Below are 13,797 nucleotides of genomic sequence, written 5' to 3' on the forward strand. Positions count from 1 at the left end.
AGGAATAGCTGTTTTTGTGGGGAGAGGGTCAGACCTCACTGCATGTTGCTGTTGCACTTGGCTATCTGTCCTCCTAGGCGGTTGTTGATCTTGTTTCCAAAACATCCTGCCTATTTAGGAAGGAGGGCATGCTATTTTTGACCATGCCTTTCCCAGGGAGCCAGAGGCCTGTAGGGTGCACGTTGGTTAATGTGCGGCCTTTCCTGTTTGGGCAGCTCCCTTGGTGTGTGTGTGCGCGCGCGCGCGCGCGGTGCAACCATGTGCACTCCTTGTGCTTTCACTGTAATCGAAAGAGCCGTGCTTGTCTGCTTGGTTGCTTTCTCTTTTGTCACCAGGCATTCCCCCCCTAAACAATTGCAGAGAGAAGTATTTATTTTCAGAGATCTGGGGAGGTTGACATATTATGACTTTTCAAAAATTAACTTGGGCTTGTTTGCTCTGGGACCATGAGCAATCAGTTGTAAGGCAAAATGTAGCATTGGGGGGGGGGAGGCATGGTTTTAAGAAGGCATGGAAGCCCTCTGCTGGATCAGACAATGGATACAGCATCCTGTAGTATTGCTGTAGGATAGTGGTTAAGTGGTTGGGTTGTGAATCAGCACTCTGCTGGTTCGAAACCCACGACTGCCATGTGCTCAGCAGGTGGCCTTGGGTGAGCCACTCCTCTCGGCCCCAGCTGTATTGTGGGGATAATAATAACAATGATTTGTTCACTGCTCTGAGTAAAGCACTAATCTGTCTAGAAGAGCAGTATAAAAGTGCTGTTGTTGTTTTGAAGAGCAGTCAGTCCCTTGTCTTTCAGGAAGCCTAAAAAGAGGGGCGTGAAGGAAACAGCCTTCCTCGTTGCATGCCCTGGCATCTGGTAAACCTGTCTCTGAACTTGGAGGTTCTCTTCAGCTATTGGTGGCTAGTCGCTTGCTGAGTTAGGCTTTCTAAACAAACCAAGTAATCTTGGCTATGTTTTAAATGAAGCCACGAGGTTGAGGTCAATTTCTGAAATGCATATTCATCTTTGTGACTGTTTGGTTCTTTAGAAAAAAATCAAACCAATGGTAGGAACTTGCTAATCCTTCTAGCTCTCCTTGCTCCCCCACCCATCAGTCCTGCCTTTTGCTTTTTAGCCTAACCCTTGATACTATGGGGTGTGACCTGCAAGAAGTTCCTGCTGTATTGGCGTAACCTTTCCCCCAGTAAATCCAAGGTTTGGTAAACTATATCTCTGTTGTTGTGTGTTTGAAGCGCTTAGTTGCAACAGATCTGGTCAAAAGCTGATGTGAGTTTGTAGCAGCCTGCTGGAGTCTTCTGCAGTTGTTTTAGTTCAAGGGTTCCAGACTTCCTTATTAGGGTGTGTTGGCCACTGGATCTGATGTAAATGGCTTGTAGTCTATTTTCATCCTCTGAGGAGCCACATGAAACCAGTGAACCTGTATTCACCTAGTATGTGGTGGGGGGGGGTGCTCCCCCACAGTTTGCTAAAAAATATCATTAAACTTTTCCTGCATTTTTAAGAATCTGAGAGCTGCAGTGGAACCTCAATTACCTTTCTTAAGTTTGACTTTACCTGCAAGCTTGTCCTCCCCCCCTCCAGTTGTGTTCATTAGTGTGTGTGTGTGTGTGTGTGTGTGTGTGTGTGTGTGTGTGTGTGTGTGTGTTAAAAATGGAGAGTCAGCCAGCCCACTGCAGCAAAGATCCCTTCTGGGCGACCACAGCGTCTAGCCTACTAATGCTGCATTGAATTCAGCTGTAGACTTTCTTCCCCCCTCCTCTTGGCTCACAATCTAGTTGGCAGCAAGGGGGGAAAGGGTCCGTTGTGGTTTCAGAGCTTAGCTCTTTTGACGTCAGCAGAACGTCTCTTAGTTTCACCACTTACTTTGCTGCATTTTTTTCCCCTGGCAGCAAGGTGGGAATTGCCTCTGTTATAGTCAAGTAGGTGAAAATATTCCATGTGAGGGGCCAATACTGAACTGCTTGGCACGAAACCGAGGCCATTTTCACACATCTCGGCATAGCGCTAAACTGACGGAACGAGGGCGTCTTCATCGCGCCATTAAAGACACCTTCATTCTGTGAGTTTATGTCGAGATGTGTGGAAACAGCCCTGCTCAGTAGTAGGGTAGAGAACTCAAATTCATGGGTACTTAGAGGCCTCCCCCAGCTCTGTGTGTGTGTGTGTGTGTGTGTGTGTGTGTGTGTGTGTGTGTGTGTGTGTGTGTGTGTGTGTGGAGGGGGGGTACATTTAATGCAAGATCAGTTTTTGCCAGTATTGGAAGATGTATTAGAAACAGGTTTCTCTTTGGAAATGCTGAAGGTCGGGAGGTATCGTGCTAATAATAGGAGGTGGGGAGGCTGGTAATCAGTTTTGTTCCTGGCGTTTGTGATATAAGAGATGCTGAAAACTCGTAGACGTATTTTTTTTCCCTTTAAGCTAACAGCTAGGTTATTTGTGGCCATCTTGAAGTGAGATTGGTCAGTACTTTGGGCCTATCTGGTCCAGACAGCTTTTGCTTTGGGGCTTTCTCCCGCCTCAGAAACTGAGTGCTGTTAAGCTGAGGAACTGAATGTCAAACCTTGAACACTCAAAGTGTGCCTGTTCTGCCCATGAGGTTTCTCTTGGGCTGTGGGAGCAGGGAAAAATCAAGTTTCTAGTCAGAAGTCCTGAGAGACAGCTAAATGAGATTTCCCATAGCTGTGTGTATGGGAGGTGTGTGTGTGGGAGGGTGGGACTTCATAGCCCCTCCCATAGGTCTAGGAGAACCAGAATAAATGTATGCAGAATAGCAAGCAATGGCAGAATATGCAAAATAGTGGAAATTATATATGCTTGTTCAGTTTGTATAATTTATGCTGATCATATAATCCCATTTCTCTTGGTGAATAACTTGGGCTGCCTAGCCTCATAATTTTAATTTGGCACAGAGCACCCACCACCCTGACTGCAACCTCTAAAGTTCAGTCACAGAAGCATTGACTGCATCACACAATTAAAACTTCAGCCTAAAAAAAAAAAGACCTAGTACTTTTTAGAGGTTATATGTAAAGCAGTCTCACATGGTATGCTCTGCCTTTCCTCCAAACCTAGAAGTTGGTAGAGACAGAGCATTCTCATGTTGCGGGACCATTCAGATAGAATTAGCCTCTGTTGTTGCCCCCTGTAACACCCCAAGTCTCCAGATGTTCCACCTTACTTGCAGTCACTCTAAAAAGTGAATTTGCCCTGCTTTAGGAAGTTTGGTGCAAATACTTTGCAGACAGAAATTGTTTTGGTGGCAGGATTGTGTTTTTTTCTGTAAGTTGGGGGGGGGAGCCCAGTGTATGTCTTGCAGCACGAAGTGGGACTGTAGCAGACAGCTGGATTTGCATAATTGCTTAGCTGACAAACTGTGGGCTTATGTCATGATGTTAGATGTTAAGAGCTTGGGAGGGTGATGTGAAAATGTGTATTCCCCCTCCACAGCTAATTAAGGCTATGGGAGGAGAGTGCCGTGGCATGTTCCAGATGCAGCCTCCCACCGGCTTTCATGCAAAGCTCAGAACGTATGACTCTCCCTCCCGCCTTCTGGCTTCCTGAGGAGGAACATGAGGGGTTTTTCTAATGAATCAGTAGTGAGTAGTTCCACTCATTTATGCCCTGTGATGGGTAAGTTGAATCGTGTCTGGCTGACTAATCCTCCCCCCTCCTCAAAATGACTAAGAAAATATTTTTTGAAGCCGACCTTTGGTGTTTTGTCATGGCTGTATCTGGAGCAGAAGTGGTTTTGTGTTTCACTGCTCAGCATCCCTTAATACTTCTATTATTGCCACCCACCCACAGAAATGGTAAAATTAATCATTTAGGCTTAAAGGTCTTTTTAAAGGGCATACATGCGCTGCTTATAAGAAGGGCGTCTGTTTCTGTCCCGGAGGGCAGACAGAAATGGTCAGTTATCTGTACCCTGCCCCTGTAACTCCAGTTGCTCTGGGATGTTCAGGTACCCCAACGAGAAAAGTAGTTGTGTTATTGTGTGGCAATGGTTTTCAACCTATATTCCATAAAGTGTGTGGAAGGTTGTTGGAGATTCTTCATGTAGAAGGTTACAGTGGCAGAGATGCTGCCTTAATTGGTGGCTTTCCTGTTGCTAGCTTGCCTTGTATGCTAACACAAGGTATGGCCTGCTGCCTGGGCATTGTTTTCGTCCTTCAGTTTTTCCCGGGAACCCAGGGCACTGTTATGATTCTTGTTCTCTTCCGTTTTACCCTAACAGCAGCCCTATGAGTTACGTTAGGCTGAGAAGGTGACTGGATCGGTTTGAATATGCCTCTCCCTGGTCCTGGTATGGTCCTCTTAACTACCAGCCAACATGAACTTCTTTCTCTGGAGAGGCCGTGGCATAGAAATCTTCAGAATAAAACAAGCCACACCACACTTTTCTTAAATACAGATTTATTTAGACAGGTGTCCGCCTCTAGGCTTCTGTTCCTTTAAAACACACACTTCCCTCCATGAGTTTTTAATTCACCTATCAGATTGATACCTGGCCTTTCCATTAGTAGGCTCAGGGCTTTTTTTCAGGGGGAACGCGGTGGAACGGAATTCCGGAACCTCTTGAAAATGGTCACATGGCTGGTGGCCCCGCCCCCTGATCTCCAGACAGAGGGGAGTTGAGATTGCCCTCCACGCCGCTCAGTGGCTCAGAGGGCAATCTCAACTCCCCTCTGTCTGGAGATCAGGAGGCGGGGCCACTGGCTATGTGACCATTTTCACCAAGGGCAATTTAAAAAACTCCCCCCTTGTTCCAGATTACACAAAGTGATGCCATTGAGCAATCTTGAGTTCCACCACTGAGTTCCACCACCTCTTTTCCTAGAAAAAAAGCCCTGCTTGTATGGCTCCAGTATTGGAGCCCAGTAAGTCCAGGCAGCACAGTGTCTGAGTTGAGTGTACACCTCACACTATACCCCAGTATCCTCTACAACATAGAAGTGTTCTTTCCCATCGATGTGGGCAGTCTCTCCCCTAGTTAGAATGTATGTGTACCTTGAAAAACTAACACATACCTTTCAGTATGAACTTTTAGTAAGCCATAGTCCATTTTATTAGTTGGGTGAAACCAGTTGTGTTCAACTTGATGGATGGACAACCAAGTGAAAAGCATCTCTGGACTGGAGCTTCTATCTTATCTGTAGCTTTTTAGTTTAGAAAAAAGGTAAGTGAGGGGTGACATGATAGAGGTCATTCTGTGGTTCAAGAAGATTCAAGACAAAGGGTAGTTCACATGATGGACAAGTTGACTTGTGAAGCTTGCGGCCATCCCATGTGGTGAGAGCTGCTGGGTTAGATGTATTTAAGAAGGGATTGGATAGATTTATGGAGCGTAGGTTTGTTGCTGGCGGCTCGCCATGACAGCCAAATTGGATCGCCAGGTTCAAGGCAGAAGGCCTCTATCAGCTGCCTTGTCTTGCCTGTGGACTTCCTTGTGTCATCCGACAGAATAGGCTTGGAAAGAGGATGATCAGATCCAATATGGCTACTCTTTCCTTTTTAACTGGAAGAAGTGCTTAACTTTTTATTTTATTTTAAAAAGTTTTTTATTAGGTGAGTACATATTACAAATAACATTTTTGTTAAAAAACCTAAATATCAATTTCCCCCCATCCTTTCCCTCCCTCCTTTTTCTCAGACTTCCAACAGCTTTCCAACCCTTATCTTATTCTATTCCTTACCTATCTATTCCATTTATATATTATTATCTCATATTTCCCTAATAAACTAATATCCATTAAATTCATATCTATTCAAAACTTATACTTAACAATAATTAAAACTTCACTTTAAATGGTAAAAATCCCTATTTCCAATATTTTCCCCAATTAGTAACTTTCAAATTGCCATAATTTCCTCTTCACGTCCCACTTTTTCTCCAGATACTCCTTCAGTCTCCCCCAGTCCTTAAAAAATTCTTCAGAGTTTTGATCTCTCAGCCTTCTTGTCCATTTCTGCCATGTACAGCAACTTTTGTATCCACTCTTCAATAGATGGTATTTCTTGCACTTTCCATTTCTGCGCATATAGTATTCTTGCTGCTGTTGTCATATAAAATAGCAATGTCTTGTGTTGCATAGGAACATCTTCCATATTTAAGTTCAGTAGCAGGAGTTCTGGGTTCTTTATTATTGAAATCTGCAAAATCTCATTTATATTTTCTAAAATATCTCCCCAGTACTGCCTAGCTACCTCACAAGTCCACCACATACGATACAATGATCCTTCATGCCTTTTACATTTCCAACATTTATCAGACATTTTAGCATTTCCATAAGCTATTTTTTTTGGCGTCAAATACCACCTATATATCAAGAAGTGCTTAACTTTTTAAGTGCCTCTGCCACTGAGCTGCTGTGTGGTTTTTAGCAAGTACTTCTCTCTCACAGCCTTATCACCATTCTTCCCCCCTTTAGTAAAACGTGGCCCATCTTTCTGGGGGATTGTGAAGGTAAATGTAAAGATGGAGGTTAAACACTTACAGAATTGTGAAGGGCTGGTTACTCCTGGCCACCTTTAGCAATGGGAATTGCTCCTAGCCTGCTGCACAATTAAAAACAATTATCTGTTGACGATGGCATGCACAGATCTATCATTTTAGGCCTTTGGTAACACAGGAGGTGCAGAGGCATGGTTAATATTTTTCTGGGCTAGGGCTTTTTAAGGAGTTTGAAGCTGTGATTAGTAAATTAAAAATGTCATTCCTTAGTACTTGACTCATGCATGCTGTTGTCCATGATGATAAAGACTAGCTTTGATGCTTGAGATACCTCCATCTCTACCCTTTTTGCTTAGCACTGCATTCATATTCTTTATGAAATCTTGATGGACAGTGCTCGCAGGGAGTGTGCATATTACAGTGCTTGCACTCTTCAAGTGACTTCATATGGTAACAAATCTGAGTTGAGCCTTTAAATGCAAGAATAATCCATTGCTTTGTTTATGCCCTCCTATCCCGAGTTCCAACAGAAGGTCAGCTGGCCTGCAGTGTTATGATAGTGTTATTATTGTAGCTGGATGAAGAAGGCATTTTGCAAGCAAAACCCCCCAAACAAAAGTTGCATTCCCTGTGATTTGTGAAATGTGAATCTGGTGATTGATCAGAATAGAGTTCCCCCAAAGTCCGCCTCAGAATGTAATGCAGCAAATGTGCTTCACCTCTGGAGGAAATGGCATTGGTGCTGGTGAATTCTAGAGAGGTGCTGTCTTTCAGTTGCAGGCAGGCTTAACAAAGAATCTTGTGATGCCTTTATACACTGATAGATTTGTTGTGGCACCTCACCCCACATACTCCTTTGTCCAGGGAGGGAGATTCAGCAGAAGCTTTAAGGGGATGATTCAATCCTGAGTTGGAATTTGTATGCAGATTTGATACTGTTAAGGCTGGGGTCATTAGCGACCAGGAGTGGCTGGCTTACTATAGAAAGTAAAATCGAAAAGAGTCCAGTAGCACCTTTAAGACTAACCAACTTTACTGTAGCATAAACTTTCGAGAATCACAGTTCTTTTTGTCAGATGAAGAGAATCTGAAGCAAGAGAACTGTGATTCTTGAAAGCTTATGCTACAGTAAAAGTTGGTTAGTGTTAAAGGTGCTACTGGACTCTTTTCGATTTTGCTACTACAGACTAACACAGCTAACTCCTCTGGACATAGAAAGTAATTGTCACTTTTCACAGCAAAATAAAAACAGTCCTGTATTGGCATCTTAGAGACTAGCCATTATTTCAGCACAAGCTTTCTTGAGCCAGTACTAACTGCATAGAGGTATACATCCATTTACGGCAAAACATTTATGTTAAAAGGCTGCAAGCCACAGAAAAGTTGGGGGGGGGGGAAGACCGTAGAAAAGTGAGGCCAGTTTAAAATAAGATCCAATCAAACGGGTAATTGATCTATTCTGAGCAGATCTTGCTTTGCCAATTCATCAACAGTTGGGAGTGGTCCCCACCTACTCTTGGAATTGTTGTAGTCTTTTTGACTGGATCGTTTTGCCTTCGGACATGTTCAGTATAATGAAGCACACCTATGCTTTCTGGCCTCTGTTTTTGTAATGAGTTCCTCTACCTCCCCACTGTTTTCTCTCTTGTGTGTGTGTGTGGGGTGTGTGTGTGTTTGAGTGTGGGTGTTTGAGTGTGGATGTTTATCCACTGAGTGTATCCCTTCCACTAAGTCTGTAAAAATCAGGACTTACTTAGTAGTTTTGTTCCCGTCTTTCTCCAAGGAGCTCAGGGAGAGGCATTACATCATTTTTCCCTCCTCCGTCGAATCCTCTTGTAACCCCTGTATGTTAGGCTGAGAGTGAATAACTGGCCCCGTGTCTCCCAGCAAGCTTCATGGCCGAAGGGGAGCTTGAACCTGGGTCTCCTAGGTCCTGGTCCGGCACAATAACTACTACACCAAACTGTCTCTGTATTGTCAACTCTGTCTGGCAGTGGCTCTCCATGGTCTCTCAGGTAGAGGCTTTTAACTGGAGGCTGAACCTAGTGCATTCGGCATGCAAAGCATATGCTCTGCCCCTGAGCCATGGAAATAATTTCATGCATCTCTCTGTGGGTTCCGGCCAATGAAGGCTTATGCTGCAAAAGATTTTTTTAGTGTTTCAGGTGCCACACATGGCAGAGATGCCCTCTCAACATTTTGTTAAAGGTTAACCACAAATATGAGTAATGCAGTGTTAATGGCAAGTAACCCCATGGAAGTACGAACAGGGCTGCCTGCCCACGTTTCCATATGCTTGTCATCTGCAGGACATGTTGTAGAGTGGCCTGAAAGGGGTGGAATCATCCTAGTTACCATGCGCTTTCTTGCCTAGTTGCTTGGAGAAGATTCTTGCTCCAGGCAACGGGATGGCACTTGACTGTCCTGGCTTACAATCAGGAATCCACTCTGGTGGGAAGGTGTCTTGACTGGTTTTTAGTACTGATTATAACGTTTCGTGATCACCCTTATTATCTCTCTTTCTTACACATTGGTTCAGATCTCTGGTCTACCCAGGGTTTTTTTTCAGCTGGAACGTGGTGGAACGGAGTTCTGGAACCTCTTGAAAATGGTCACATGGCTGGTGGCCCCGCCCCCTGATCTCCAGACAGAGGGGAGTTGGCAATCTCAACTCCCCTCTGTCTGGAGATCAGGGGGCGGGGCCACCAGCCATGTGACCATTTTCTCCTAGGGCAACCCACTGAGTTCCACCTTTTTTCCCAGAAAAAAAGCCCTAGGTCTGCCCCATCAAAATCTTGGGTGGGTGGGAAAGAAACTTAAATACAAAATGAAGAATAACCGTCAAGCCGAAGTGCTTGCAATACTGAACGTAATACTATTTTCTGACTGAAGAGGCTCAGATTCAGTTTGGAGTGGCTTGAGGCCTTGTAAACTTTTGGGGTTTGGTAAATCGGGGAAAACTGGTGGGCAAAATGAAGCAGAAGAAACAATGCAGTTGGTTGTGGTTGTGTAATTATCATCCTAATCTTCCTCCTGACTTCTGTTTTGCCCCCACAACAGCCCTGTAGGGTGGGTTAGGCAAAGAGAGATTGACTGTAGTCTCCTGGGCAGCTTTACAGCAGATTGGGGGATCGAATCCATTCATACAACACAGTCTCTTAAGGTGTAGCTGCCTTAAGTCTTGTTAGGGCTTGATAAAGTCTGAGTTTATGAAATTATCTAGCTGTTTCTTTTGAGTTTCCCCCACTAACATGCCTGCCTTCAGTTTGTCTATTATGTACATAATCCAAAAGAGGGAGATGATATTAAAACACAGAACATGTATATTGTACAGAGTATTACTTTTTAATTATACCATGGACAAAATCTTATTGTGTATCTTGATCAACATTTGGTAGTCATGTGGGGGAGAGGGCATGACACTGTCTTGGAAAGCAGATTTACTCCTGGGGGGATATTGCTGGGCCATCTTCGGATACTGACAGACATGCGCGCACACACGGCCACACCAGGCACCTGTTCCTCATGCAGCATGCATGATGATGTTCGCTGCTCTCTGGAAGGTTTTAGAAACAGTATTTCTTGGATTGGAGGAGATTAAATAGGATAGAAAAAAAATTAAGACATCCATGATGCAGGTTTGGTTTTTTTAATTAACCCAGTTTAGTTTCCTTTTTCTGCATTTGTCACTGATAACATGTTCTTAAAAGCAAATGTGATCTCGGGTGAGCATGGAGGGCGACTTCCAGATGTTCCTAAAGCTGTTTTTTCTTTCTCTGTTTGTAGGACAAACACCACGATGCTGCTCATGAAATCATTGAGACAATTCGGTAAGTCTCAGGGCAACTGAGCAGAGCGGATCTGGGAGCTTTAGAATGGGCAGTATCTCTTGATTGGCTCTTTGGGATCAGCTGGGTTCAAACAGGAGGATTCTGGGCTGTGAGGGTTGTGTCCCAGTTTGAACTGTTGACTGTCCTTGTTTAACCAGCGGGAGCACAGAGAGGATGTTTGACCCTGTCTAGCCTGACTCCATGGATGCCATTGCCCATTATATGCTTAAGCAGATCAACTTCGCTTTCCTCTAATAAGAAACAGGAGAGCATGTTGTTAAGTCCACAAAGCTTAAAATGTGCTGACCACAAATTTGTTTACTGTTTATACTTGTAAGAGGTGTGCGTAGTTACCTGGAGACTTGAAAATATGTTAATTTTTTAAGTATGTAAACTTGCTTATTAGGACTAAACCCTTCTACCTTTAGCACTTTTAACAGGGTGCAGGGGTGGAAAGATTCAGTTTTCCTGCTTCAGAATTTCTGAAGCGGGGAAAAAATCGGAAATCACTTAGTGCCCTGCTTCAGTATGCTCTGTGAAGATTCGGAGCACACTGAAACTTCCAGCCCCACTACTTATTTCACCCGATGGGAGGGGGAGGAGGGGCTTCCCTTCTCCCCCTCCCATTGGGTGAAATAAGCGGCAGCAGTACTTCTCGCGCTTCAGCTTGCTGACGGGAGGGGATCCCCCTCCGGGCCAGCTGAAGCACAGAAATGGCTCTTTCCCTGCCTCTTACAAGCAGCAGGGAAAGGGCCCTTTATACTCCATCTGGCTGGCTGGGGATCCTCCTCCGCTGGTCAGCTGGAGGCAGCTGGGGTTTGAAAGTGACCCAAAGTGACTCAACTTGCTTCAGGAAGCATTTCCCAATCGAGGCCAGCATGTTGGGCCTGATTTGGAAATCCCGAATCTTTACAAATCGGGTCCGATTCGGGTATTTATCCCGAATTGGAAACTCGATCGCACACTCTAATCATAATAATTTTCCTTTGGCAATGGTGGCGCCCCCCCAGTCTGCCCAGCAGCTGAGTTTACACCAGTTACTATGCCCTAGAATCTCCATGAAGTGTAAGTGTTCCTCTGTGATGTTCATATGGAAAAATATTCCTCCAAAGTAATATTTGCCTGTGGCAACTTTAAAAACCCTCATGCACACAGCAGTGTGAGCTTTGAGTAAGGCCACTTCAACAGATGGGCGAAATCTGTTGTAGGTCAGATGGATGGGCAGCTGAATGAAAGTGACTGTGGGTTTCATGGGCCTGCCTAGTGAGGCTGGAGTGTTTGCAGCTTTCTAAGTTAAGGAAAAAGTGGACTGTACCCTTCACAGTAATTGTAATGATTTTCCTCTGGCATACTTGCGTAGCAGAACCTTGACCAGTGGGCAAGGTTCTGCACTGGTGGTAATGCTGTGAGGCTGTATTCATCTTGGAAAAGAGGACACTTTCATAAATTATCCAAATCCAAGCCACCGTTTAAAAGATGGTTAAGTGAGTGTATAGAATGATGCATTGATGAGCCAGGGTGGAGCAGGGGGTGATCGTATATTTAAATTTCTTTAGAACGCTGTGTGCAGAAATCTTCTTTGTGGAGAGGAGTGGTATGAAAACACTTTATATAAATGTTACTAAATATTTATGTATCCTAGTCCAAAGGGATGCATTTTAAATAGGAATGATATCTCTTTCCCTAAAAATAAAATACTTAATGGGAAGTGGTGGCCAAAATATTCCAGCTGATTCCCTGCCTGAAGCCTGGTTTTGCCCTGTATGTGGCTGTGCTGTTGACCAGCATCTTGCCAAGGAACAGCTGCAGCTTTATCACAGGCCAGAAATAGTTACCTAGGTCTCAGTGGAACTCCCTGCCTGGTTCTCCAGGGTCTGACTTTACTACCTTCCACAGTCTTGCCTCGTTCTTCTCCTGTTTTATTGCCATGGAACTGTTGCTAGTGGTGAAGGCTGATTGATACTCCGGTTCATAGGATGGTGCTCAGGGAGGTTACTGGAGATGGAGAACTCAGGAGAAAGAAGGGGTGTGGTTTTTTTTCAAGGTATTTAACGGCAACAACAAGACATGGGAAGAGGCAGAATTTATTTATTTAAAATATTTACATTCCCCACTCTTGTTGACTGTCTGGGGTAGGCTCCCCTCCAAAGTAAATGCTCTGGCACTCAGGTGAGGGTAGGGTTGACAGCTTCCAGGAACAGTGACCAGTTAGTAAGCCAAGCCAAAATGCTTGGAGCCCCGTGCCAGAGACGGTAGCAGCAGCTCCCTCTGGAAAACACATTTCGCTCTTTCTCTTCTCACCTATTGGATTGTTTGGCTGCCGCCATGGTGCTACCCTCAGCACCTCTCCTGATTTGAAACTCAGCAGGGGTAACTTTTATGAAATTGAGTTAATTTACAATTCATAATAGTGGAGCCTCCAGGACTGAATTGGGACATATGATTCTTCTCGCTACAGAAGCTAATTTTCTGCATTTCCTCTCCTATGGTAATCAAGCTGATTACATTTTGCCTTGGTTTAGATGGGTAGCCATGTTAGTCTGTCTGTAGAAGTAGAAAAGAGCAAGAATAGCAACAATAAGACTTAAAAAAATTGTGGTAGGGTATGTGCTTTCGTGAGTCACAGCTCACTTCAGGAAGAAGTGAGCTGTGACTAATGAAAGCTCATATCCCACCACAGATTTTGTTAGTCTTACTAGGTGCTACTGGACTCTTGCTCTTTTTCTGCTGCTTTTTGCATTGTACCTTTGCATCCTGACTTTCTTCTTTGTAACACCCCTCCCACCTACTGATTAGGATATAAGGGCTCAGGGATCTCCATTCCTACTTGTCTCTGACAAAGGGAGCATGACTCTTGAAAGCTTGTGCCCTGGAAACTCTTTGTTGGCTCTTAAAGTGCTATTGGCCTCAAGTCCTGGTGTTCATCGTTGGTTCTTTCGTGCACCCCCACATTGGGACTGCACACGTGCAGGCCGGCCAATGGAGAAACTTATTAGCTTTGGTAGAGCTCCAGTAGGCATCGCTGCTCTCCAGTCATGTAGCCTAACCGCTTTTCCCGCCTAAAATGGGGCACATGACCTAGAAGGAGTAACCCCCCCCTCAGTTCTCTCTTAGCCACCGCGAAGAGAGGAACTTTGGTTCAGAGCTCATTCGTAGTGTTTTTCTATCAGCTTCTTTGGCCTGAATATTGGTATTTTGGACTTCTGGATCAGTTTTTGGACTTTGGCTTCGCTTTTCAGTTTCAGCTTCGGTGTTTTTCGATTTTTGACCCGCATCCTCAAGCTGAAACAGTCGAGTGAGGTAGCGGTGAGTGCTGCAGCGATGTTCAAGAAGTCACTCTTCAAGCAGTGTACTCGGTGTGGTACTAAAATGACCAGGTCAGATCAGCATAATTTGTGCCTCCTGTGCCTAGGTGAGGGCCATAAAGTTGGCGCCTGTAAATTCTGTGAGCAATTCACTCCTAAGGCCAGGAACGAGAGCGTCTGAAAGCCAGTTTGTGGGAGATGATC

The 13,797-nt window shown here is 44.6% G+C and overlaps 1 protein-coding gene across 1 annotated transcript in view; it reads left to right on the forward strand.

The window, feature by feature from the left end:
* The window catches only part of DOT1L (DOT1 like histone lysine methyltransferase), an 89,581-nt gene that overhangs the window by 4,174 nt on the left and 71,610 nt on the right, over positions 1-13,797 (forward strand). The window contains exon 2 of the mRNA XM_054979822.1: positions 10,245-10,288. Coding sequence (XP_054835797.1) covers positions 10,245-10,288 — 44 coding nt within the window. The remainder of the gene's footprint in view (positions 1-10,244; positions 10,289-13,797) is intronic.

This window comes from Eublepharis macularius, chromosome 5 (assembly GCF_028583425.1).
Source record: "Eublepharis macularius isolate TG4126 chromosome 5, MPM_Emac_v1.0, whole genome shotgun sequence".
Lineage (NCBI taxonomy): Eukaryota > Metazoa > Chordata > Lepidosauria > Squamata > Eublepharidae > Eublepharis > Eublepharis macularius.